General features: G+C 41.9%; 2 protein-coding genes across 2 annotated transcripts in view; both read left to right on the forward strand.

Annotated features, from left to right (window-relative positions):
- LOC135080836 (kinesin-like protein Klp98A) overlaps positions 1-17,709 on the forward strand; it is a 36,469-nt gene extending 18,760 nt beyond the window's left edge. The window contains exon 14 of the mRNA XM_063975561.1: positions 17,479-17,709. Coding sequence (XP_063831631.1) covers positions 17,479-17,709 — 231 coding nt within the window. The remainder of the gene's footprint in view (positions 1-17,478) is intronic.
- LOC135080802 (uncharacterized) lies at positions 14,040-15,028 on the forward strand. The gene is made up of 4 exons (XM_063975524.1): positions 14,040-14,119; positions 14,225-14,314; positions 14,396-14,464; positions 14,739-15,028. Exons 1-4 carry the CDS (start codon positions 14,053-14,055, stop codon positions 15,026-15,028), a joined length of 516 nt encoding a protein of 171 aa, XP_063831594.1. The 5' UTR covers positions 14,040-14,052.
- Positions 17,710-24,232: the final 6,523 nt, after the last annotated feature.

Raw genomic sequence — 24,232 nt, forward strand, 5'->3', positions numbered from 1 at the left:
CAACTTAATAAATGAGCTACATTTCTGTTATTTAAGATCAAGATATTTTCCACAAAGATGTCACTTGTATCATTCTTAAAGTACCATAGACAATTTGCAACAGAGGAGGTTCATATCATTCTCCCTCGCTATATTTCAATGTCCAGGTACACTTTAGTCATTATCACAAACGAAATCTTCTAGATAGCCTGGTCTTCTGCGAGCCCTGTGGGAACGCCGGCTTAGGTTTGCCTCTGGCTCTTCAGCAACACCAGTTTCTTGACCAAGTTCAGGCTGCTGAACAGATTCAGATTCCTGAACTATTTCATCTAAGTCTGATGGCTCTTCTTGACAGGAATCATCCTCTCCATCCGGTAAAGGAGCCAAATGTCTGTTTGAAACGGTGGTCTCTCTACCATCTTGTAATCTTATATACGAATATGATGGATTTGTTTGTAAAAAGTTCGACCTCTTCGGGGTCGTACTTTGAAGCACGAACATTCCTTTTCATGAGAGCGGTCCCAGAAGACGATAACCATGATGGTATCGACTGCCCATTCATTGTTCGTCGAGGGTGGAAAAACAAACGTTCGTGAGGAGTGCAATTTGTGGCCGTGCAAAGTAAAGAACGTATAGAATGTAAAGATTCGGATAGCACTTGTTCCCAATCCTTCACTTCCAGGCCCTTAGATTTTAGGAAAAGTTGTACTGTCCTCCACAATGTCCCGTTTAAACGTTCAACTTGTCCATTACCTTGTGGATTATATGGAGTAGAGATGAAACGGATATCCGGCAACTATCCGGTAGGCCGGATATCCGGCCTAAATTTACTATCCGGCCGGATACCGGATAGTAGCTCACTATCCGGCCGGATACCGGATATTAAAAAACTACGAAAATTTCCTATAATAAAATGAAACACATTAATCTTTGAGTTAAATATCAATAACACCCTGTATAATGCAGTTCAGTCAGATTACGCAGCAAGTAAACTAATTGAATTTTCGCTATTCAATCACATACTCACGATGGCAACCGAAATCGCCCGAATTGATCTGCCCCTTAGACGAGTGGCAAAATCTGACATTCTATTCGAACAGATTCGATTTTCGAAAAGTGTGACTTGTCTAGTCTACTAGACCCACTGATCGCGTTTGAAGCACCTGTGCGGCGCTAAACTCGTTACGACATGCAACATGACAATGGGACAACTATCCGGCCGCCGGATATCCGGCTATCCGGCCTAGCAGCTCGCCGGATATCCGGTATCCGGTATCCGGCCAAACAACTATCCGTTTCATCTCTAATATGGAGTAGTCCGGCTACTTGCCACGTTTAAAGAAAGCAAGAACTGCTGCACTCGTTCTGACACAAAAGCAGAGCCTCTATCAGAATGGACAAAGAGAGGAGTGCCGAACATAAAAAAAATATCTTTAAGGCATCTGATTACAGTGTCTGCAGATAAATCTTGACAAGGATATGCGAATGGAAATCTAGAGAATTCATCGATAATAGTGAGGATGTATTTATTCTTGCTCTTTGAAGGTAATGGGCCTTTGAAATCAATGCTTAGTCGTTCAAAAGGAGCTATCGCCTTAATAAGCTTTCCTTGAGTTTTGTGAAATTGTGGTTTGATTTCAGCACAAATTCTGCAAGCAGAAGTAATCGCTTTTATATCAGTGACAGAGTATGGCAAATTTTTAGTTCTGATCCAATGAGTCATACGAGTAATACCAGGGTGTCCAAGAGCGTTGTGCAACTCAATTAGTTTATTTGTGACGTTGGTGTGTATCTGAGCACAAACGCGAGACAGTGCATCAGCGGCCAAATTCTCCTTCCCCGGTCTATATATAACATCATATTTGTATGCTGATAGCTCGAGTCTCCAACGCTCTACCTTTTCATTCTTAATTTTGCTTGAATGGTGAGCTTGCAACATAAATGCTACTGACTGCTGGTCAGTGATTAAAATAAAATGCCTTCCTAAAAGGAAGTGGCGCCACTTGCGAAGTGCTTCAACGATGGCACACGCCTCCTTTTCTATTGAAGAGTGGCGTCTCTCAGGTGGAGATAATGAACGAGAAAAGTAAGCTACAGGTCGTTCGTCCTGTGATAAAATGGCTCCAATCGCATATTCTGATGCATCCGTTTCGACAGTGAAAGTAGCTTTAAGATCAATTGCATGTAAACTAGCGTTAGCGAGCTCAGTCTTTAAATTGTTAAAGCTTGATAATGCTTCGTTAGAAAGAGGAAATTCGGTACTATCTATCAATGGCCTCAATTTATGAGAAAAGTTTCTTACCCATGGGCTATAATGTGCAAATAATCCTAAAACCCTTTTGAGTGACATTGAATCTTTAGGCTCAGGAAGATCGAGTAAAGGTTGTATTCTTGATTTGTCAGGTTTGATTGTCTGATTGGTGATGGTGTGACCCAAAAGATTAATGGTTTCCGAACAAAAGGTGCACTTTTCTTCAGGGTTCGAAAATATCTGATATTATGATATATATCCGATATATATCGGATATATATCATAAATATCGGATATATATCGGATATTTTCGAACCTAGGGTTCGAAAATATTCTTATGATATATATCCGATATATATCGGATATATATCATAAATATCATCAGATATATATCTGATAAATATCATAAATATCGGATATTTTCGAACCCTGCTTTTCTTTATTCAATGTAAGTCTATATTTTTCAGCCGCCTGTAGAAAGGCATTAAGGTTTTTATCGTGTTCGGCCTTAGTCACGCCACAGATGGTCACATCATCGAGATAAGCATAGGTTCCAACTAAATTTTCCTTTTCTATGATGAATTCTAGTGTTCGCTGGAAAGCGGCTACGCCGTTAGTAACGCCAAATGGGATTCGAGTAAATTCGTACAGTTTTCCACATGCTTCGAAGGCAGTAAACTTCTGTTCTTTTTTCAGTATGGGCACTTGATGATAAGCGCTTTTCAAATCGATTTGACTGAAAAAGTTGAATTTGGAAACTTTTGAAATTATTGAACTTATTTTTGGCAAGGGATAGGCGTCCAGTTCGGTAAACATATTAATAGTTCTTGAGTAATCAATAACAAGTCGCTTTCTGTGGTTGCCTCCTCCAGCGACGAGAACTTGTGCTCTCCAAGGAGACACACTTGGCTTTATGACGCCATCTTCAAGTAGTTTGTTTACCTCTACTTTGATAAAGGCTTCGTCTTCATCGTTGTGCCTCCTGGACTTGATAGCAATGGGCTTAATAGAAGGAGTGAGATTTGTGAAAATTGAAGCAGGAGGAACCGAGGCTTCCATTACGTTACAGACGCTTGAGGGGCTCGTCCTCACCACCGAAGTTCAAAATGAGCGAAGAATGTGTTTTTAGTATATCATGCCCAATTATGACGTCTGCACACAAGTTGTTTACAATCAGCAAATTCCGTTTCGGGTAGATATGTTTATCGATCTTTAAAGTTACGGAACACGATCCTTCTACGATAGAGGTATGGCTTAGCGATGCTAGTGTAATAGACTGACTGCAACGTTTCTTCTTTAGTTTTAATGTTTCAGCCAAACCTTTGTCAATAAAGCTTACTGAACTTCCTGTGTCAACGAGTGCGTCTGCAAGGTAGTCGTTAATAGTTATGGGGATAGTCGCTTTTCGCAGACTTCCTGGAGCGGCTGCAATGAAGAATGTTCACTAATTTTGTTTTTTAGCTTTCTGTATTCTCTGTTAAAAATAAAAAATACACGTGAAAGAATTATTTCGATACGTCAATTAGTTTCCAAGATATTGAATTTTAAAAGTGCGGGCGGCGGCCGGCCCGCCATTTTATGCGCGTGACGTCATATTACAACGACTGGCTCATATTTGTATGGGTGGAATCTTGCAAACTGAATTAAGACCCACTTCCAGGCAACCGATTAAGCTGAAATTTCGCAAACACATGTGATTTGGATGACCATGCAATATTATGATGACATGGAGCTGATCTGACGATGGAGCTGGAAGGTGGCCATAGGAACTCTATAATAAAACGACTTAAATGCATCGAGTTTGGGCTCGTTCGTTTTGTATTGATGAGTATTTTAATTCTATATAGTAATCGGGGTCTAATGATGGAGCTGGAAGGTAATTCGCAATAAAACGACACAATCGCATCAAGTTTGGGTTTGGTTCAATTTTAATTTCTGTGATGGGTCTGGGTGTTAATATGTATAATAAGTTTGTATTTACAAAAAAAAATTATTTAAGTATGTTTATATCTGTTTTCTAGTGAGCGGACGCTGTGAATGTACGTCACACGGGGTCACGTGACCGTCGGCGGGACTCAATATTTAAGCGAACTTTGAATGCCTATAAAATCATAACTACTGGGTATTTTTGAATGAAATAAAAACTAATGTATTTGTAAATGTAAAAGCTTAACTGTAACATAGGTTTCAAGTGATTTTGCATACCTAGTAACATTCTCAATTACCGACGCTGCCTCCGTAGGTGCATCTTGAGTTACAGCATTCATTTTAGGACTCGTTCCACCACTGCTCCGACATATATTTGCAAAATGTCCTTTCTTGGAGCATAATTGGCATTGCGAATGAAACGCAGGACACTTTATACGTTGATGTACATTACCACCGCAAAAAAAACATCGACGTTTTTTATGACCGAAATTAACAGCGGCTAAATTATCATCGACCTCCTTTTCTTGTTCTGGTTGAACCGGTATAGCGTTAAGCAATGAGGTCGGATTAGATGAAATTGAGAAAGAGTGCAAACTTTTTTCGGCGGTTTCAAGTGTCAGTGCCTGGTTCTGTGCGTCATCGAATGACAATGTCAAATTTTCCAACAGTCTTTGACGGATTCTTTGAGAGTTGATACCCGATATGAATGCAATACACATGAAATCGTTTTGATTTTGTTCGGCAGTCACAGCGTGAAAATCACAATCTTGGGCTAAAGTCAAAGTCAAAGTCAAAATTTCTTTATTTGTTTGGACTAATAAATAGTTCTTACAAATCGTCATTTTGCTCTTAAGGAGCCTCTACATGTCTCATAATCTTTTTACCCTACCAGCGCTTCGAGACCAACATTTGGCAAGTGCTGAGAAGAAGCGCCGCAACAAACTCAGTCACCACTGTCTGCCGGTTAATATAAATAAATAGAAATAGTAGTAGTAGGTACATTCGATTCAGGAGCAGTTCACTGAATTTACCATGCATTCTTGTTTGGTGTATCTTATAAGAATGGGTATACAAGATTGCGTGGTATATTAAACAAGGTAGTGACGTGCTAATATCTAGACTTACATATTAAGATACTAGTAGAAATGACTCGCATACATAAATTTGAATAACTTGGATTGACCAGTCCCCGAAAGCAGCGCCTGTTCACAGACATGACGAGTGAACCAGCCATCGCTTCACTCGACCATATTAGAGGGAATGTAACGACCCGCCTCACTACGCCACCACCCCAGAGACATTTTAGTGAGAATGACAATTCCAAGTTATCTCTTTAAAAAAAACTAATAATAAAGCTACAATAAGTAACAGTCCAGATTGAGAAGCATGACACTATAACATTTGAGAAATTATTATTAGTTTATACATTACTTTTCATTTTAATTCTTTTTAGTGCGAGCATGAGAGGACCATAATCCTACTCCCAGGATGACTTATCATTAAGAAAATCTCGAGTTGTATAATAGGCTTTTTTAAGCATGTGATCTTTAACTATATCTTTAAATTTATTATACGGTAGCTCTTTATATTTATCAGGGACTTTGTTATAAAAATGGATACCTTGTCCCATAAAAGTAGCAAACACTTTATTAAGTCTAAAAGCGGGTATAGCCAATTTATTTTTATTTCTAGTGTTAATTTGGTGAATATCACTTTTCTTTTTGAATTCAGTAATATTTTTTTGAATAAATAGAATACAGTTTAAGATGTATTGTGAAGCGGCCGTGAGAATGCCAATTTCTTTAAACAATTCTCTAAAGGTTAGACCAGACCAACGCGTGCAGCCGGCGTGCACGATGACGATGGCGATGGCGACCAGACAGCGTGTATGAATTTGTAGCGATGAGTTCACATCAACGCGTCCTGTCATTGGTCGCGGCGATCTATGCAGCGTCTGCACGCAGCGATCAGCGATCATCGCGACATTTGTCACTGTGACGTTTCTGTTTTTCAAAATCGATGCAATAAATAGTAAGTAGGATCTGTTAAAAAGTTTTTACACAATTAAAAATGAATTATTCATAATATACCACTAGTCTGACCTACTTGAATAATAAAAAAGGTTTTAGAATAAAGTATCAATATCAGAATTTATTTTTATGTAATAAACAAATTATTCTAGTTTTCTTGAGAACCTGCTTCTTCAACTTCATAAATAAAATTGGGATATTATCTGCAGAATCTTTAGTTCTGTCCAAGCTTAACTACGCCGATACCGTCATAGGCGACTGTATCTATGGTTACACTAAAAAGGTCATACAGCGGGTGCAGAATTCCTGCGCCCGATTCTGTTTCAATATCCCGCGTAGAGCCCATGTCTCGCCGTTTCTCAATCAAGGAAACCTGCTTAACATGAAATCTAGGCGTGCACTCCATTACGCGTGTTTACTGTTTGGGGTTGTGCGTACTAAAAGTCCGCCATATTTATATGAGAAACTTTTATTTTCCCATCGGAGTGTGAGGCTTGCTTCACGCCTTGGATGTCCAAGCCACAGTACCGCAGCATTTCGTGGTAGTTTCCGTTACTCTGCCACGAAATGCTGGAATAATATACCACCGCCTTTTAAAAATTGTCACACGTTAAATTCTTTTAAATTAAATTACAAAAAGTATCTTTTAAACCTTCAAAAGCACACATAATAGCATTATAGAAATACCATTCATATCATAAAAAGAAAATCGTAAGAACTAATTTCTGTGCATGAGTTGTTTGTTCATGGTTGTAGTTATTAATTTATATTTATTATTATTAGAATCTTAGCTATACATAAGTAATGTAATTAAATAATCTGTCTAGGCTATCTATGTTTAAAATTACTTGTTACGTTAACCGATTGTTCCTGGGCGGGCTGCGCCCTTTACCTCAACTGGCATCCGCAGAATACCAGTGGTCGTGATGCGCTCTCTGCCGTCACGGCGTATACTGAGCTGATGCCATTTTGGTGCTTGTAGACGTTCTGTTGTCTAGTTTTAGTTATTATCTTGCTGTGTACCTACTTGCATCGAATAAATATTTTTCTTTCTTTCTTTCTTTCTTTCAGAACAAAATAATTAAGAATGTAAATGTCTGCAGCTTTCTCAAAGGCCCTAGAGCAATTCTAAGTATGCCATAAATAAAAACCTAATTAAAGTCATCAAACGTCTCAGTCATTAATTTAGTGCCACTAGAAACACCTAGTTGATCAAAACTGGGTTTTTTGGGTTATTATTAAGGACAAAAAAGATATTTGGACTATTATGTACTCTGTGGTTTGGGTGCATAATTTAATTTCCTTTGCCCACAGATCACTTTGCCTTAAAAAAAGTAAATGTCAAGATGACTGTTGCACCAAAAATTAAAATTAAAATTGATTTTGATAGATGTTGTGTTGAGTTCTGTGTATTTTGTGCGATTTAACGATAAGAACGACAATGGTAAAAGGTAATGGGGGCAAATTTTTTCCCTCAAGGAAAAAGATGAATTGGTTATAATCTTACTTGCCCACAAGGATACTGTACGAGCACGTCAGCATCGACCGCGACCTACAACATGCTAGCCGACTGGCCCATGAACCCTGAACGAACGTGCACCGTAGGCCCTCTACAATGACGGCACATTGGACTGGACACATTGAATTGTGTACATTATGTAAATCTTGTATATAGCAATAGCATAACAGTAATAAACCAGATATCAACCGTCCGCATTGTGTTTCATTTTCCCCACTGAGGCCAAGAAAGCCTTAGTGCAGTCCTCCTTCCTATCAAACCTTTCTTTAAATCTAATTAAAAGGTATTGTTAGGGCTCTAGGGACTACAAACGAAGCCAGAAATATAGCTTGGTTATGAGTAACCAATACCTACTACCTATACCGCATGTAATCCTGTCTCATTCTATAATATATGGCCGCCTGAATAAACTTGAATGAAAAAGTGTTTCCACTGTCTCAATTGCATCAAAAGCTCCAAACAAATAATTTAATTCAGTTTCCATTTTGCCGAATAGGCGTGATTGACAATATGCGTGACAGTTGTGGTGACAGTGACAACCTGCACGCGCAGTGATCGCCATCGCGGTCGCGGCAGTGTGAAACAACTTTTGCACGCGCAGTGGTCGCCATCGCCATCGCCATCGCTGCACGCGTTGGTTTGTCCGAACCTTAAGGGATGCTCTTGCTTTCATTTTATACAAGTATCTTATCGCACGTTTTTGCAAAATAAATATTGTTTCAAAATCTGCAGCTTTGCCCCACAGCATGATTCCATATGACATTAGGCTATGAAAGTAGCTAAAGTAGACTAAGCGAGCTGTTGAAACATCGGTTAATGACCGTATCCTTTTTATTGCAAAAGCCGCTGAGCTGAGCTTTCCCGCCAGAGTTTCTATATGGGGGCCCCACTGGAGTTTTGAATCCAGGGTAATTCCCAGAAATACAGTAGAGTCTACCAGATCGATTGCATTATTATTAAGTTCTATTTGTGTACTAACTGTTTTTACGTTAGGCAAAGAGAATTTTATACATTTTGTTTTCTTTGCATTGAGTTGTAAATTATTTGTAGTGAACCAACTTAAAACTCTTGTTAGTGCATTATTTACATCGTCAAAGTTATTTTTACTTCTATCGATATTAAAAATCAAAGATGTGTCATCAGCAAATAACACGATTTCGCAAGAGTCCTTAACAAAATATGGTAGATCATTAATGTATATAAGAAACAAGAATGGACCCAGAATGGACCCCTGCGGAACTCCCATTTTCACAGGTGACCCAGAAGACAAAACACCATTTTCACTAACTAACAGTTAACAGGCTAACAGTTTCAAGGCACGAACATAATCACGTATAGATTCCTCAGGCTTTTGCTGTCTTGTTGAGAGGATGTGCCGAGCCAGAATACGATTCCGAGGTTTCTCGTATGATTTTTTAAGTAATTTTATTGCTTCGTCATAACTGGCACATCCTTTTATTATAGTAAAGACTCCAGGCGCCAAATAGTTGATAAGTAGCTTTAATTTTAAGTCAGGACTAGCATTACTTATCTCTTCTGATATGAAGTTTTGGAATGTATGCAGCCAATGACTCCATTGGAGCTCTGCACCGGGCGTACTTGGATCCGTTGAAAATTTTTCCGGATTTAGATAACGAGAACCTCTCGTGATGGAACTCGACGACACAGTTTCGTTATGAGACATTGTCACAATTAAGTTGAATAAATTGTTACAAATGAAAAGATACGGCCTTCAGAAACTAGGCTTTATTCAACTTAATAAATGAGCTACATTTCTGTTATTTAAGATCAAGATATTTTCCACAAAGATGTCACTTGTATCATTCTTAAAGTACCATAGACAATTTGCAACAGAGGAGGTTCATATCAGTCTACCTGAAGATAAACGTTAGCGCTAGTTACATCATGTAATTTGTCAAAATGGCAATATCGCAATTTGAGATTCATTCTCACTTCAGAGAGTATTTATGGGCTTCCATCCTATCAAAAGCGTCTGGAAACAAAAAAAACTTGTTATCCTTCAGAGAGAGATGATATTAGTGTGAGTTATCAATGATGGACATATTGTAAATTGGGCAACCTCTCGTATAAGCTAATTTTTGACGGCCAGCGGACCTATACATACAACGTTGTATAAGTATTTCCCTTAAATTTTTATTTTATTTTATTAAAAGCTGATGCATACGAGCGCGCGCGAGTGCGAGTCGTTGTTATGTGTCATCAAAGGTGTCCCTTATACACCATATTGTAATATTGTAATTCTGGCAATTTTTCGTGGAAATATTTAAATATAAAAAAATCGATTTTTCAACCCTCGATAACTCAAAAGTACGCAGAGATAAGTGACAAGTATCTTCGCATGAAATACTCAGAATCACTTGTTTTATAACATGTGTGATCGGCATCTTGACATCGTTTAAGAATTTCGAAAAATTGACAGAAACGTAATTTCTTCCATACAAAAAATATTTATATATTTTTTTTTACTACGAAATAGACGTCGTAGGATTGTAATATTTTTTTGCCTTATTAGTTATCATAGCAGTAACCATCAAAAAATTTTTCGTGCTTCTAGCATCAATGTCCATGTTTTATTAAATCGGGACCACAGTGCGTCGTGCTGGATTCAGATATGCCGCATCTCGTGGGCATTGATGACAACCTGCTGTCTACTGGCGTCACGCTGTACCATCTGAAGGTTAGTGTGAAATGACAGGAACAGAAGGCGCTAGGACTGACAGTGGACTAGTCATGTTGTACTCAGATATGCCGCACTTGGTGGGCATTGATGATAACCTTGCATTTATTTAAGCCACGATAACATATTAACATTGATTTAAGCCACGATAGCCGAACGGTGAAGGGGTCGGACTGGCCGACTCGTGATCCGGGGAACGCGGGTTCGGTCCCCGCCGCCGCTCGACTATTGTGGTGAGCTCACTCGTGACACAAGCATATTTAGCTTAGTACGAGGGGCTAACGGGAGTATTAGTAATTTGTGTAATAACAAATTACTAATAATCTTTTAAAAAAAAAAAAAAAAAAACCTGCTGTCTACTGGCGTCACGTTGTATCATCTGAAGGTGAGTGTGAGATGAAATGAGATATGAGATCCTGCAGGGTCAGAAGGCATTGTGTCTCAGGAAGAGTGGACTTGGCGTCGTGCTGGATTCAGATATGCCGCATCTCGTGGGCATTGATGATAACCTGCTGTCTACCGGCGTCACGCTGTACCATCTGAAGGTTAGTGTGAGATGAGGCAGATATTAGATCCTGCAGGAACAGAAGGCATTGGGTCTCAGGAAGAGTGGACTGGGCGTTGTGCTGGATTCTGATATGCCGCATCTAGTGGGCATTGATGACAACCTGCTGTCTACCGGCGTCACGTTGTATCATCTGAAGGTTAGTGTGAAATGACAGGAACAGAAGGCGCTAGGTGACAGTGGACTAGTCATGTTGTACTCAGATATGCCGCACTTGGTGGGCATTGATGACAACTTGCTGTCTACCGGTGTCACGCTGTATCATCTGAAGGTGAGTGTGAGATGAAATGAGATATGAGATCCTGCAGGATCAGAAGGCATTGGGTCTCAGGAAGAGTGGACTGGGCGTGGTGCTAGATTCAGATATGCCGCATCTGGTGGGCATTGACGACAACCTGCTGTCTACTGGCGTTACGCTGTACCATCTGAAGGTTAGTGTGAGATGAGGCAGATATTAGATCCTGCAGGAACAGAAGGCATTGGGTCTCAGGAAGAGTGGACTAGGCGTTGTGCTGGATTCAGATATGCCGCATCTAGTGGGCATTGATGATAACCTGCTGTCTACCGGTGTCACGCTGTACCATCTGAAGGTGAGTGTGAAATGAGATAGATATTAGATCTTGCAGGAGCAGACATTGGGTCTCAGGAAGAGCGGACTGGGTGTTGTGCTGGATTCAGATATGCCTTACTTAGTAGGCACTGATGATAACCTGGTGTCCACTGGCGTCACGCTGTACCATCTGAAGGTTAGTGTGAATATAGTTGGTGGCTTGTCGCGGATATTAAATCGCAAGAGGACGCCACTCGCTACACTTGTGTGGTGATTTAAAAATGACGTAAATTCATTTTGATCTGGACATTTTGAAACTTGGACACCTGTAGCCTTATTCACGTAACAAAACTTCAACGACAACAAAACACTGAGTTGCGATCCTATCGAGTAATCGTTCTATCGAAATGACCCTTGTGAATACGGATTTAGAACTGTTTTTAATGGGACGACCTAACAAAACTTCAATGACAACAAATCGCTGAGTTGCGATCCTATCGAGTAATCGTTCTAACGAAATGACCCTTGTGAATACGGATTTAGAACTGTTTTTCAATGGGACGACTACTTCTGAACGTCAGCGAGATCTTGACTGTCAAAATACATACGTGAATTAGGCCACTGGTTGCGTGCCACTAAGGGCCGGTTTTTTCATGGATAGTTAAAAGCCAAATAACCATTTGTTATTCTGACTATAGTTAAATGCTAAACCAACCAGTTACGTCTCTGATCGTTTTTTGAGTCCAATTTTAACTATAGTCAAAAGACAATGCCGGAAATTGGCGTCTTTTTTTTTTCGCGCGGCCATCGACCAAACCTTGTTTTTTGATTACAAAATAGTGTAATAAACCAAACTTAGTATGACATGTATACCTCTAAACTCAGTCTGAACTGAGTTACGAGCATTAGAAGTTTGATGATTTTGCATACTAGATTTGCTTTTTGCGCACAAGTTTTGTATGAAATTGCAACAAAATAGTGACATTGTATGTGTAAACAAACAATACCATCTATTAAAGGCTCCAGACATCAGTGTGGAGTAGAATCAGCGCAATAAAAAAATAGCGGAATATTTTGTTGCAATTTTTAATATTTTTTGCGCGCAAGTTTTGTAAAACTTGCGCGCAAAAAGCAAATCTAGTATGTAAATCATCAAACTTCTAACGCTCGTAACTCAGTTCAGACTGAGTTTAGAGGTATACATGTCATAGTAAGTTTGGTTTATTACACTATTTTGTAATCAAAAAACAAAGTTTGGTCGATGGCCGCGCGAAAAAAAAAAGACGCCACCTTCCATACAAAATCTGGCATTGCCATTTAACAATTAGTTAAAATATTGCCATTAATAATACAAGGTTTTTCCACGAATGTCAAATAATATTATTTAAGACATTTTTTTAATGTGGCAACACTGACAGTTTGGGACAGAAACTTCTTGGCGGGAAACTTATGCGTTTTGTTATCAATTTCGATTGATTTTCTAAAATGTGTATTAAATCGAATATCATAGTAAATTTATTATTAGTTAACTATTAACTGTTCGTGAACATACATCAATGTATTTAAATAAAAGAAATCTGTGTTACGTCACTTCAAATTAAATATAATTACTGGCCACAAGTGCAATAAAACGCACGAAGCCTTAATTGAAAAAAGAAGAAGACAGACATTACTGTCAGTCAAAGTCTGCAAAGTAAATAGCAAATTATCGAATTTAAAGCAAATGCAAATAAATGACAAAATGTCTAAAAAATCTAACAAGTAAGTAGATATTCAACTTTATACATATTTTTTTCCTGTGTCTATTAAGATCGACCGACGCGAGTACTAAAACTTATTTTTTGTTGATAGAGACCGCAGCTCTAATTTCTCAAATGAAGAAATTTCGAAACTAATGATGCTTCTAAAAGATCACTCCGTAATTACGTGTAAAAAAACGGATCATACCAGCAATATCCAAAAAGATGCTGCTTGGAAATTGTTGGCAGAAGAATTCAATTCTGATGCAACAAAGTTTAGAACAATTAATCAGTTGCAGCAGAAATATAATAACATGAAAAAAACTGCAAGAAAGGTTAGTTTATTTTTTACAGTATTTTTGTCTGTAGGTACAGTGTAAGTAATCGAAGTGTTTTTGTACATTTTTTAGGAAATTGCTGCAGAAAGAAAAGGCATAAAGCAAACTGGAGGTGGACCACCTCCTCCAAAGCCATCAGAAGCAACTGAATGGATAAATTCAATTATGGGGGAATCTATATCTGGCCTTCCAGCAATTTACGACAGTGACGCTAAAGTTTAGTGAAAGTATAATAATAAAAATCATTTATTTGCTCAAAAACATGGTAATACAAATTTTCAAGTCTAACATGTCATGTATTGTCTGGGATAGACATGCAAATTAAAAATATTATAAATAGGTACTACATAAATCAATATGCCATCATTCTTTATTGTATGCCTCAACTTTTTGAATTAATTAAATTTTTTGTATGCTAATAATTTAACTTTTTTTTACAGATACTAAAAATGTGATGCCAGCTGTTGATATAGACACTACAGTTTATTTAGATTTGTCACAAGAGTCATTAGTGGAAAACTGTAAGTATTCATAAATAGTTCGTTATTATTACATATAGATACAAAAAATTAAATGAGACAATTATATAGATTGTTAATTTATAACTTCTTAAATTATACTTACAGGCAACACCCAAGATAACCAAATGGATTTGAATAGTGAGTTCTGTGAGTCTGAAGAGTGTTTATTAAAGGAAAATGTACCCAACAATATTGGTAAAAAATATATATTTTGATGTTGTTTTCATTATATTATTATTGTATACATATAATTTAACAGCCTTATGATTGTTTCAGTATTCTCCAATGGATTTGATACATCCACACCGAAGGCCATGCTGCGAAAACCTGTTTCCAAAGAATTGTGTAAGTTAATAATTATGTTGTACTAAATTTTGTATTTTTGTATGTGTGTAATGAATAAACTCAAGAACTACTCCTCCAGGCTATTATAGGTAATTGAAATTCAAGAATGCATTTATAATTAATGTATCAAATCAAATTAAATTTCTTTATTTGCATTCCAGGTACATAAGTGGTTTTACATAGATTTGGTAGGTTTCACTGAAATTTGCTCGAACTAGGAAGGTAGTAGTTAGTAGTGCAGTAGGTAAACTAATTTATTTTATTTTTGTTTCAGCTTCGGAACAAAAAAGAAAACCTGCATTTAATATTACTCCATCAGAGACTAGAAGAAAGATAATTATGCACACTGAAAAGAAAATGGATTTTCTAAAAAAGAAAGAATTAAGAGACCTAAATTTGGCTAAATATGCCAAAGAAGAGCATGAAATGAATATGAAGCATAAGCAAGAGCTCCATGAGCTAGAAATCAAATATAAAAAAGAGATGTACGAGCTTATGTTACAAAAATGTAGATATGATATCGAAAAAGCAAAATTAGAATTAAATAAATTGAGTCCTGCATAAAACTTGTTTTTTTTTATTCAACTTCTATTTTTATTATTTCCTTGCATTATTATAATATCTATATGTACGTTGAAATTGTAACTTTGTATGTTTTCTGATCTATACACGTTTACTCACTTTCCATTACCACCTAAAATTTGGTTATTAGGAAACAAAATAAGCACACAAGTTTTTTGTAAAATATATATTATGAAAGTTTTCATTGCCTAATAAAGAAAAGTATTACGCAGTAGGTAGTTGATGAGTCACTGTTAGCACACAAGTAGTATAATACTTATACAATACAATATACAATTCTGTTACAAGCTTTTATTATTGATCTTCCAAAGCGTTCAACATAGGGCTGAAATATGATATGATAAGATCATTTCTATATTGCCTATCATTATCAGTGATCATTGGAAGTACCAGATTTTCTTCTTCCATTAATTGTACTAGTGAATTTTCACCTCTTGGCAAATTTTCTTTCTTCATTATGCAAATGTTATGGAGGATTGCAGTGCTCACAATTATTGGCTGAACATTACAAAGCTTTACTCTTAATTGTGAGCCTATGCATGGAAATCTTCGTTTCCACACACCAAAAGTTCGCTCGACAACATTTCTTGTTCTTATTTGACTTTCGTTGTATAATTTCTCAGCAGGAGCTTGAGGATCTGTAAGTGGGGTTAGCAAATACTTTTTTAAGGCATAGCCTCGATCCCCTAAAAGACAACACCTGCCTAGCTGTTGGGAGCTCATCATGTCTTTTACCCTGCTGTTGTTAAAAATAGTGCTGTCATGCACAGAACCTGGCCACCTTGCTACAATATCCCTTATCTTAAGGTCCGCATCAGCTACCACTTGAGTGTTAATAGAAAATATGTCTTTCCTATTTCTGTATAGCTCAGCATTATCACCACCTGAAATAAAATAAAAAGTATATTAAAGGTTTATTATTTTAACCGATTGAGTCCCAGACGGCATTAATTAATGTCATAACAATTGATTATTTTGTGTCTAGATTCGCGGAGCTTGAAGGATTAATACATATCTACAATGTAGGTAGGTACTTTTAGATTCACTGAGCTATTTCTTTGGTCTGAGGGTAGGGTTAGACTTTTTTACATAAAGTAGTTAGTATTTACCTGGGCTCATAATACGTATATGTGTGCAGTCTATTGCCTCAACTACACTCGGGAATTTTGCAATGCTGTAGAATTTAGCCATAACTTCTTTTACTTCTTCGCTGGACTGTGGCATTGCAATTAAATGAATAAATTTGGTGCTAATAGTTCTTGACACCAAGTGAATCACTTTACATGCCGCTGATTTGGAGATCCCAAATAAATCACCAGAGCATTGTTGCATAGTCCCAGTAGCATAAAATCTTAACGTAAGTAAGATTTTCTCCAGAGGACTAATTGCATGGTTCCTAAAACAAACAAAATGAAAGGTAGGAATAAGAATGAACAACCTCCAATGATTTTATACTTTGATTTTATATTATGTTACAACAACTCACATCGTAGTAGGTGTTTTCAGGTAGCTCCCTATTTCACTGACTAACCACAACACTGTTTCTTTGGATAGCCGGTAGCGTTGAACAAAATCCACTTCATCCCAGGTCTCCAACGGTGGATGTCTTGGTTTAAACATTTTTGGGCGTCTCAACAATACATACTCCGCATAAACTTCATCGTCTGATGAGTCTTCAGACTCCAACATATCAAAGTATCTAGCTGCATTCAAATTCATAGTACCAATAGGTAATTTACTGATTTTTGTTGCAAAGCGCGATAGACGTTGAATAGAAGGTTGACAGCAAAATCAGCTGTGATGGTAAATTTAACCATCGGCCATCTTGCTAACCACCCAAATTTCGAGGGTTAAATTTTTTAACTATTTGTCAATTATTTGACTAATGGTCATGCTAACTCTTTTTCAAAAAACGCATTTTGCAGATATTTAACCATTAGTAACAAAATTTGACCAATGGTTGCGTTAACTACGAATCAAAAAACCGGGCCTAAATGTGTGTGATCGGTGGCTCCTTTGCGTTGAGCCTAACATTGGCTGAGATGAATCTTATTCTTCTTCTTTTCGTGTCGACAACAAACCTACACAGTGTCGGCCCAAAACTCTGCCACAAGAGTGGCGTTGTCAGCAGCACTCATCAAATTCTCCTGAGTGCAGTTGCTTGGGCACTCAGGGCTGAAATGATTTATTTATTTATATAATTCACTGTGGACTTACAGTTTTACCCAAGACGTCCATCAGCGGTAGAAGTACAAAATACACGATTTACATAAATATGTGCTTAAATACTATGCGACAGAAAATTGTATACCTCCAAAATATACTGAGCCATACTGTCAACAAACACGTCAATATGAGGTTTTTTCGCGAGAAGCGCATTAATGAAGCCGTGCTTATGAATCGATTTTGACTATATTTTTGTTGCATCCCAGGAGGGCGAGACGGTAATAGGCACGGCAGACTACAAGCCAACCCCAGACATCGTGCTCAGCGGCGCGGGCGTGCTGCCGCTACACGCGCGCGTGACGCTGGCGCACGGCACCGCCACGCTGCAGCCCGCGCCCGCCGCGCAGTGCTGGCTCAACACCGTGCTCATCGACAAGCCCGCCAAGCTCAGCCAAGGTCGGAACATATTCTTTCCCCGCAGTAGCCCAAGACCCTAATAGGCACCGCCGGCTTCAAGCCGCACTGTGCTGGCTCAACACCGTGCTCATCGACAAGCCCGCCAAGCTCAGCCAAGGTCGGAACATATTCTTTCCCCGCAGTAGGCCAAGACCCTAATAGGCACCACTGACTTCAAGCCGCACTGTGGTGGCTCAACACTGCTCATCGACAAGCCCGCCAAGCTCAGCCAAGGTCGGTAGCTCGGCCGAGGATGGACTTGGAACATTTTTGGTCCTTCATCGTACGGCTGAATACAAGCCAACTCCAACGACGGGCAGCGGCGCGGGAGCGGGCAACAAGCGGGCAGCGCACTCCTTCTTTTGCCCACAATAAATCGAGCGTTAGGAATAAATTTGAATCGAAATAAAATTGTCGCCGTTGTTCAGACATTTCGTTTGCGAATAAAAACAAATATCTCGACAACACAACCCCGAACACAACACTTCGCCGCTAAAGCGCCGCGCGAGCTGCCCGCTTGTTTCGAGAACGGGTCTGCGTCGCCCGCCCCGCTCCCGCACCGCCGCCGCTCCCGCCCCGCTGCCCGCTAAACTCGAGGCCAAGACCCTAATAGGCACCGCTGACTTCAAGCCGCACTGTGCTGGCTCAACACCGTGCTCATCGACAAGCCCGCCAAGCTCAGCCAAGGTTGAATTTTATGACGCATTCTTTTGACCAAAAGACCTCTACAGATAGACAAAAGATACCCACTATAACTATGCTAAAATTCCGGTGCTTTCCATGACCTTCAAGAGAGGCCTGCAGACCTTCACTATGCTATCCCATTGCCACTTAAGAAACATTTAGCGTGCTATATCGGTTACTTTAGTTCTTCTATGGGTACTACAAGGTTCGAGACTATATTAATGACAAGGATGCGTGGTCAGTTCAGTCTGCACATATTTGATGTACTCGAATTTGGTTATTCTTACCATTAGATAATTCCTGGCAATAAGTGGTGACTGAGTTTGTTCCGGCGTTTCTTCTCAGCATTTGGCATATGTTTGTCTCGAAGCACTGGTAGGGCCCAAAAGATAAGGAGACATGTAAAGTGCCCCAGAAGGGCTAACTTTTCTCTTTTTATTATTTTCTATAATAATATCGAGCATGTTACATGCTTCATTTCCCTTTAAGTATAATTTTCTCAGAGTTTGTTGTAAAAATTACTGTTTCTATACAGGCTGCATCCTGCTCCTGGGCCGCACGAATATGTTCCGCTACAACGACCCGGCGGAGGCGGCCAAGCTGCGGCAGGAGGGCAACTCGTCCGCCATGAGCCTCTCGCGCCTCTCGCTGCTGTCCTGGTCCGCCACCGACCTGGCCGCCAGTTCCGAGACCCTCAACGCCACGCTCTCGTAAGTACTTGACCCACCACCACCCATGGTTCTTCCTGCCTCACGGCGTACGAACCGAATCTCGGGAGAGCGCGCGGGTACTTGCTCTGGGCTCTTTTCCCCGGGCGCTTTGCTTGACTCCCTACAAATTTCTCTGATCCATGTCCCTTCTCATAGTCAATTCTCCCCCTTCTGGGGCTTGACACCACAAATACGGTACTTCGCGTCGGGCTCTTATCCCAACTTCCCAACTAATATTATAAATGCGAAAGTAACTCTGTCTGTCTGTCTGTCTGTTACGCTTTCCCGCTTAAACCTCGCAACCGATTTTGATGAAATTTGGCATAGAGATAGTTTGAGTCCCGGGAAAGAACATAGGATAGTTTTTATCCCGGTTTTTGAAACAGGGACGCGCGCGATAAAGTTTTTCTGTGACAGACAAAATTCCACGCGGGCGAAGCCGCGGGCGGAAAGCTAGTCGTTGATAAATGTCATCACTTCTTCTCATAACTTCGCCTGATTGTGTGCCAGGAGTGCGCTCTCACGCAGCGCGATCCAGTTACTGCGACTGCTCGTGAGGTCCTGGTGATAAACAGGTCCTTGCTCGTCTTTCCGTATCGCATCCAGCATCTTCTGGTAAGTACTGTCGCAGCTCGTCCGCCATGAGCCTCGCGCCTCTCGCTGCTGTCCTGGTCCGCCACCGACCTGGCCGCCAGCTCCGAGACCCTCAACGCCACGCTCTCGTAAGTAATTAGGAATACAAAGGTCCCAGTGCCAGGCTTTTTCGAATAGAGTAGGCATCGGCGTAAGAAATTTCTATAATTTTGCATTTTTTAGATGAAAAGGGCCACTTAATCTAATGACCATTTAGATGGGTCCCCCAACAAATGATACAGGACCTGTCTAAAGGATGCTACGTCACTGTTCCTGCCTTTATTTTAGCGGCTCACAGGAATCATAGCGTGCTATTAAATCTATTGCTGGATCGAGTCAGTAGTCTGGATTAAGGGGTATATCGACATTGCGAGGCAGCTTTTCTCAATTGATGTACCGCGAGTGTGCAGCTACGTAATGTCAATACACGCCTTAAGGGCGATTCTTCCTTTATTTTCTTTACTAACACGCTTTATTCTCCTCAGGGAGATAGAGTCAGAGGCGCGCAACGAGCGCATGGAGGCACAGCGCGCGGAGCTGGAGCGCGAGCGGCAGCAGTTCCTGCAGCAGCAGCTGGAGCGCCAGCGCCGCTGGCACGCCGAGCGCGAGCAGCTGCTGCAGCAGCAGAAGCAGCTGGACGAGGTCAGCAGTACTCGAGGCAGGAGACAGGCGGAGGAGCTGGGGCGCGAGCGGCAGCAGTTCCTGCAGCAGCAGCTGGAGCGCCAGCGCCGCTGGCACGCCGAGCGCGAGCAGCTGCTGCAGCAGCAGAAGCAGCTGGACGAGGTCAGCAGTACTCGAGGCAGGAGACAGGCGGAGGAGCTGGGGCGCGAGCGGCAGCAGTTCCTGCAGCAGCAGCTGGAGCGCCAGCGCCGCTGGCACGCCGAGCGCGAGCAGCTGCTGCAGCAGCAGAAGCAGCTGGACGAGGTCAGCAGTACTCGAGGCAGGAGACAGGCGGAGGAGCTGGGGCGCGAGCGGCAGCAGTTCCTGCAGCAGCAGCTGGAGCGCCAGCGCCGCTGGCACGCCGAGCGCGAGCAGCTGCTGCAGCAGCAGAAGCAGCTGGACGAGGTCAGCAGTACTCGAGGCAGGAGACAGGCGGAGGAGCTGGGGCGCGAGCGGCAGCAGTTCCTGCAGCAGCAGCTGGAGCGCCAGCGCCGCTGGCACGCCGAGCGCGAGCAGCTGCTGCAGCAGCAGAAGCAGCTGGACGAGGTCAGCAGTACTCGAGGCAGGAGACAGGCGGAGGAGCTGGGGCGCGAGCGGCAGCAGTTCCTGCAGCAGCAGCTGGAGCGCCAGCGCCGCTGGCACGCCGAGCGCGAGCAGCTGCTGCAGCAGCAGAAGCAGCTGGACGAGGTCAGCAGTACTCGAGGCAGGAGACAGGCGGAGGAGCTGGGGCGCGAGCGGCAGCAGTTCCTGCAGCAGCAGCTGGAGCGCCAGCGCCGCTGGCACGCCGAGCGCGAGCAGCTGCTGCAGCAGCAGAAGCAGCTGGACGAGGTCAGCAGTACTCGAGGCAGGAGACAGGCGGAGGAGCTGGGGCGCGAGCGGCAGCAGTTCCTGCAGCAGCAGCTGGAGCGCCAGCGCCGCTGGCACGCCGAGCGCGAGCAGCTGCTGCAGCAGCAGAAGCAGCTGGACGAGGTCAGCAGTACTCGAGGCAGGAGACAGGCGGAGCAGCTGGGGCGCGAGCGGCAGCAGTTCCTGCAGCAGCAGCTGGAGCGCCAGCGCCGCTGGCACGCCGAGCGCGAGCAGCTGCTGCAGCAGCAGAAGCAGCTGGACGAGGTCAGCAGTACTCGAGGCAGGAGATACGACCGGACGGATACGACCTGCAAGCTTTCAAGAGGAGAGCGTATCTTTACCTTAAAGGCCGGCAACGCACCTGTAACGCCCCTGGGTCTGCGGGTGTCTATGGGCGACGGTAATCACTTACCATCAGGTGATCCGTCTGCTCGTTTGCCTCCTATCACATAAAAAAAAAAAAAAAAGATAGCTGGAGGAGCTGGAGCGCGAGCGGCAGCAGTTCCTGCGCAGGAGTCTGTGGACTTTTTACTGTCTCCTTGCTATTTCCTTCTCCGTTCTTACGTTATTGACAGAGCGATCATGGTCACGACACGACTAGGCCACGTAAGGCGGGTCCAGACGTGGACGGGTAATATTACCCGTCCACATATGCGATCACGATACGCGTCGACGATACGGATACGGTGATCGGATCGGGCAAATGATACATGTCTGGACCCGCCTTTAAGCTTCGGTGTCGCGATTGCAATGCACAACGTTGCAGTATGCGGTGATGACGGACTCATAATCACAAAAACGTCTAGAATAGTCTCTTGTTCCGTCGCAATATGCGTCAGCCGCATAACGCAGCGTCGTGTGTTGCGATCGCGAGACCGAAGTTTAAAAGTGATCACAGCTCTCTGCACGATCTATAGCGTCACTTATGTCTTTTTGGAGCAAGACTTACGCAGTTTCCCACTGCGGATTTTACTTCAATAGTGACCTGCTGGGCAATCATCATCATCATCATCATTTCAGCCATAGGACGTCCACTGCTAAACATAGGCCTCCCCCAATGCTTTCCACGTTGGTCGATTGATAGCGGCCTGTGTCCAGCGCTTCCCTGCTGCTACTTTTACGATGTCGTCGGTCCACCTTGTGGGAACGCTGCGTTTTCCGGTACGCGGCCTCCATTCTAGAACCTTGCTGCCCCATCGGCCGTCAGTTCTGCGTACTATGTGCTCAGCCCATTGCCACTTCAGCTTGCTAATCCGTCGGACTATGTCAGCGACTTTAGTTCGTTTACAGATTTCCTCATTTCTGATTCGATCTCGCAAAGAAACACCAAGCATAGCCCTCTCCATAGCACGCTGTGCAACTTTGAGCTTCTTTGCTGGGCGATGTAATTTCGTAAATTCCCTAAACCTCTTCTTCTGGCTGTATGTATTTACACAACATGGTAACAACACAGCCAGAGCCCTAGTGCTAGAGTTGTCAGTCGCTACAATTTTCATGTGCTAATGTAATGGGGGGCTATTGTTTTTATACTTAACAGTTGGCACCCCTGGCGATTGACAGGACCTTACTCTACAGTGGCGCCATCTTGATGAGTGCAAATGCGATAGTCCTCCTACCACTTTAGCGCTCACCAGTTGGTGTCACTGTCTTCGCTACTAGCAAGTGACAGGACCTTACTCTACAGTGGCGCTAACTGGTGAGCGCTAAAACGATAGCCCTCATTTCGCTAGTTCTACTAATTGATAAGCATGCATATCCTGTTTTACATAGGAGCGCGTAGCAATGGAGCGCGAGTACGCAGCAGCGTGCCGACGATTGTCCGGCGACTGGCGCGCGCTAGAGCGCGGTTGGACGCACCGCCGGCGCGCGCTTCGCTGCCGACAGAGGGAGTTGCGTGCGCGCACGCAGCGGCTGAAAGCGCTTGCTGATACGCTGCAGGCGCAGGTAAGCGGTAGGACAGTCTACGCCCGCTGTGTAAAGGTTGCTACATAATCAACATAAAGCGGGTTGGCACTGATAAGTGCAACCGGCGGTAAAAACTAATAATGTAGTGAATGTTCGGGAAAAATGCTGCTCGATTTTGACAAGCGTCAGGTAACAAGGGAACGGCATTATACTGCACAATAGGGCGGTAAAATCAATCTGTTGTGCAACAAATACTACCGAACTAACATGCCGGTCCGCTTATGTGTTTCTAGCAATCCTAACGTGACTCAGTCGCCAATGTCGCCATTGCGATTATACATAATATAGGACACTACGTACGTCGTGCCTTCGCGTCATAATAGCGCCATGCGCATGCGTTGCAGACACGCCAGCGTGAAGGGTTGACGACTACCGTTTATTAGAGAATGAAGTGCTTATTGTTACAGTAGAAAACTAATACTTCCACCTGTAGCTTCGTAGATTCCAAGTGCATATAAGCTCGTATACGTGTACCGCTCAATAATCGCCTGAATAATTAAAAGTTGAGAAATACTAAAGTTATGCTGTACTAAATATTGTGTAATTTTCTGTGTAAGAGTGCTAATTGCGAGCTTATAAGCGCTGTACACAGGTACTTTATGTACGATATTAACGCACCGTTTCAGCGTGCTACTACGATTACGTCTATTTCTTATTTTTTGTATGCATGTGTACATAGTACATATGTTTTTATACATAGATATTGTTGCATGCATTTCTATAGAACTTCGCTTTCTCTATGTCCCTTGGAAATATTCTAGACTTCGACTAGAAGTAGTGCTAGTTTTATTTAAAGTTTCTTTAAAAGACACCAAAATTCACTCTGGTTAATCAGTAATTAAATAACTTATTATAAATGCATGATTTCTAATTTTGTCTTCATATACTTCGGTAGAAGAAAGGTCAGTTATATTAAAAATAATCACCTGTCACTTCCCGTTATCTCATCGTATTAATATAAACGATGTGACAAGGCATGTAATTATTATGATAAACGCGTCTCGTGTCACAGCCTCCGTCAATGATCCAGTTATTAGCTCTTGCGTAATCTATAGCGCAATGTCGT

Source organism: Ostrinia nubilalis, chromosome 18, assembly GCF_963855985.1.
Source record: "Ostrinia nubilalis chromosome 18, ilOstNubi1.1, whole genome shotgun sequence".
NCBI classification, from domain to species: Eukaryota; Metazoa; Arthropoda; class Insecta; order Lepidoptera; family Crambidae; genus Ostrinia; species Ostrinia nubilalis.